Source organism: Trichosurus vulpecula, chromosome 9 (assembly GCF_011100635.1).
Source record: "Trichosurus vulpecula isolate mTriVul1 chromosome 9, mTriVul1.pri, whole genome shotgun sequence".
Lineage (NCBI taxonomy): Eukaryota > Metazoa > Chordata > Mammalia > Diprotodontia > Phalangeridae > Trichosurus > Trichosurus vulpecula.
The window spans coordinates 7,391,761-7,393,458 of NC_050581.1; the positions used below are offsets into that span (position 1 = coordinate 7,391,761).

The 1,698-nt window shown below is 39.7% G+C and overlaps 1 protein-coding gene across 1 annotated transcript; it reads left to right on the top strand.

Moving 5' to 3' along the window:
• The first annotated feature begins 260 nt into the window (after positions 1-260).
• LOC118831237 (olfactory receptor 13C7-like) lies at positions 261-1,223 on the top strand. The gene has a single exon (XM_036738462.1). It carries the CDS (start codon positions 261-263, stop codon positions 1,221-1,223), a length of 963 nt encoding a protein of 320 aa, XP_036594357.1.
• Positions 1,224-1,698: the final 475 nt, after the last annotated feature.

Consider the following 1,698-nt stretch of genomic DNA (forward strand, 5'->3'; position numbering starts at 1 on the left):
TATAATTAGTGATTTGAGAAAATCTTCAATATTGTTAATAGTTTGCAATTATTCTTTTGATAACTACTTATTCATGTCTTTTGGCAATCCACTGTAGATTGTCTCTTGATCTTATGTGTTGTAATAAATTCCCATATTCACACACATGGGATTATAGTTTACTTGACATATCTTCAGAGACATACTTACTAGCACCTATGGAATAAAACCATCTATTCTGTTTGCCTCAGAATCCTTGAAACTGAAAGAGAACTTCAAAAATGAATGAGACCAATCAAACCACTGTGAAAGAATTCATCCTGCTGGGCCTTTCTGGCCACCCAAAGCTGGAGACCATTTTGTTTGTACTGATCCTGTGGATGTACCTGGTAATCTTGCTGGGAAATGGAGCCCTCATCACAGTAACCATCTATGACTCCCACCTACACACACCCATGTACTTTTTTCTCAGTAATCTCTCTTTCCTGGATATTTGCTACACAACCTCCTCTGTACCCCTAATTCTAGACAGCTTCCTCACTCCAAGGAAAACTATTTCCTTCTCCAGCTGTGCCATACAGATGTTTCTGTCTTTTGCCATGGGAGCAACTGAGTGCATGCTCCTTAGTATGATGGCATTTGACCGCTATGTGGCTATCTGCAACCCCCTGAGATACGCTGTCATCATGAGGAAGACTGCATATGTGTCACTGGCAGCTTTGTCTTGGACAGCAGGGGCTGTGGATTCCATAGTACAAACATCCCTTGCGGTCCAGTTGCCATTTTGTGGGGCTAATGTCATTGACCATTTTGTCTGTGAGATTCTTGCTGTCCTGAAATTGGCCTGTGGAGATATTACCATTAATGTGCTTAGTATGACAGGATCCAACCTCATCTTTCTAGTTATTCCTCTGATATCAATTTCCATCTCTTACATTTTCATTCTTGCCACAATTCTGAGGATCCCTTCAGCAGAGGGGAGACGTAAAGCCTTTTCTACCTGCTCAGCCCACCTGACTGTGGTGACTATCTTCTATGGAACAATCTTCTTCATGTATGCGAAACCCAAAACCAAAGATTCAGTTAATGCAGAAAAACAAGATATTACAGACAAACTCATTTCCCTCTTCTATGGTGTGGTGACACCCATGCTCAACCCCATCATTTATAGCCTGAGGAACAAGGACGTAAAGACAGCTGTAAAGAATATGTTGACTCCAAAATGCTTCTCTGAGAAGATGTGAAAGCCAACCTATTCAGTGACGACTTTTACCTGAGAAGACACATTTGCTGAATATTTTTAAATGTATTTGGCTTTTTTGTTTTCCTAAATATCCCCCTGAACACTCCCTTCTCCACCACCACCACCCAGAGAGCAATGCCATATAACAAAGAATATTTTCAAAGAAAAAATGAAAAAAGGAACTGAAAAATAATTACCAAAAGTCATCGATACAATGAAAAATCTCTGAAAACATATGCAATGCTCTACACTCAAAGGCCTCCAACCTCTACCATCTCCCAGTGGGGAAAGTGTCTTCTCTTCTTTGAGTACATGCCTGTTCTTTGCAATTTTGCAACTCTCACTTTGTTTTTAGCAAAAATGAACCTTATATTTTGTTAAAGGCTTGTTCTGCATCTAGTGAGATAATTACATAATTTCAAGTGCTTTTGTTTGATTTCCTAATGCTGAACTATCCTGGCATCCCTGGTATAAAT

Coding starts and splice junctions, on each gene's coding strand:
- LOC118831237 (XM_036738462.1), top strand. CDS start 261: ATGAATGAGACCAATCAAACCACTGTGAAAGAATTCATCCTGCTGGGC.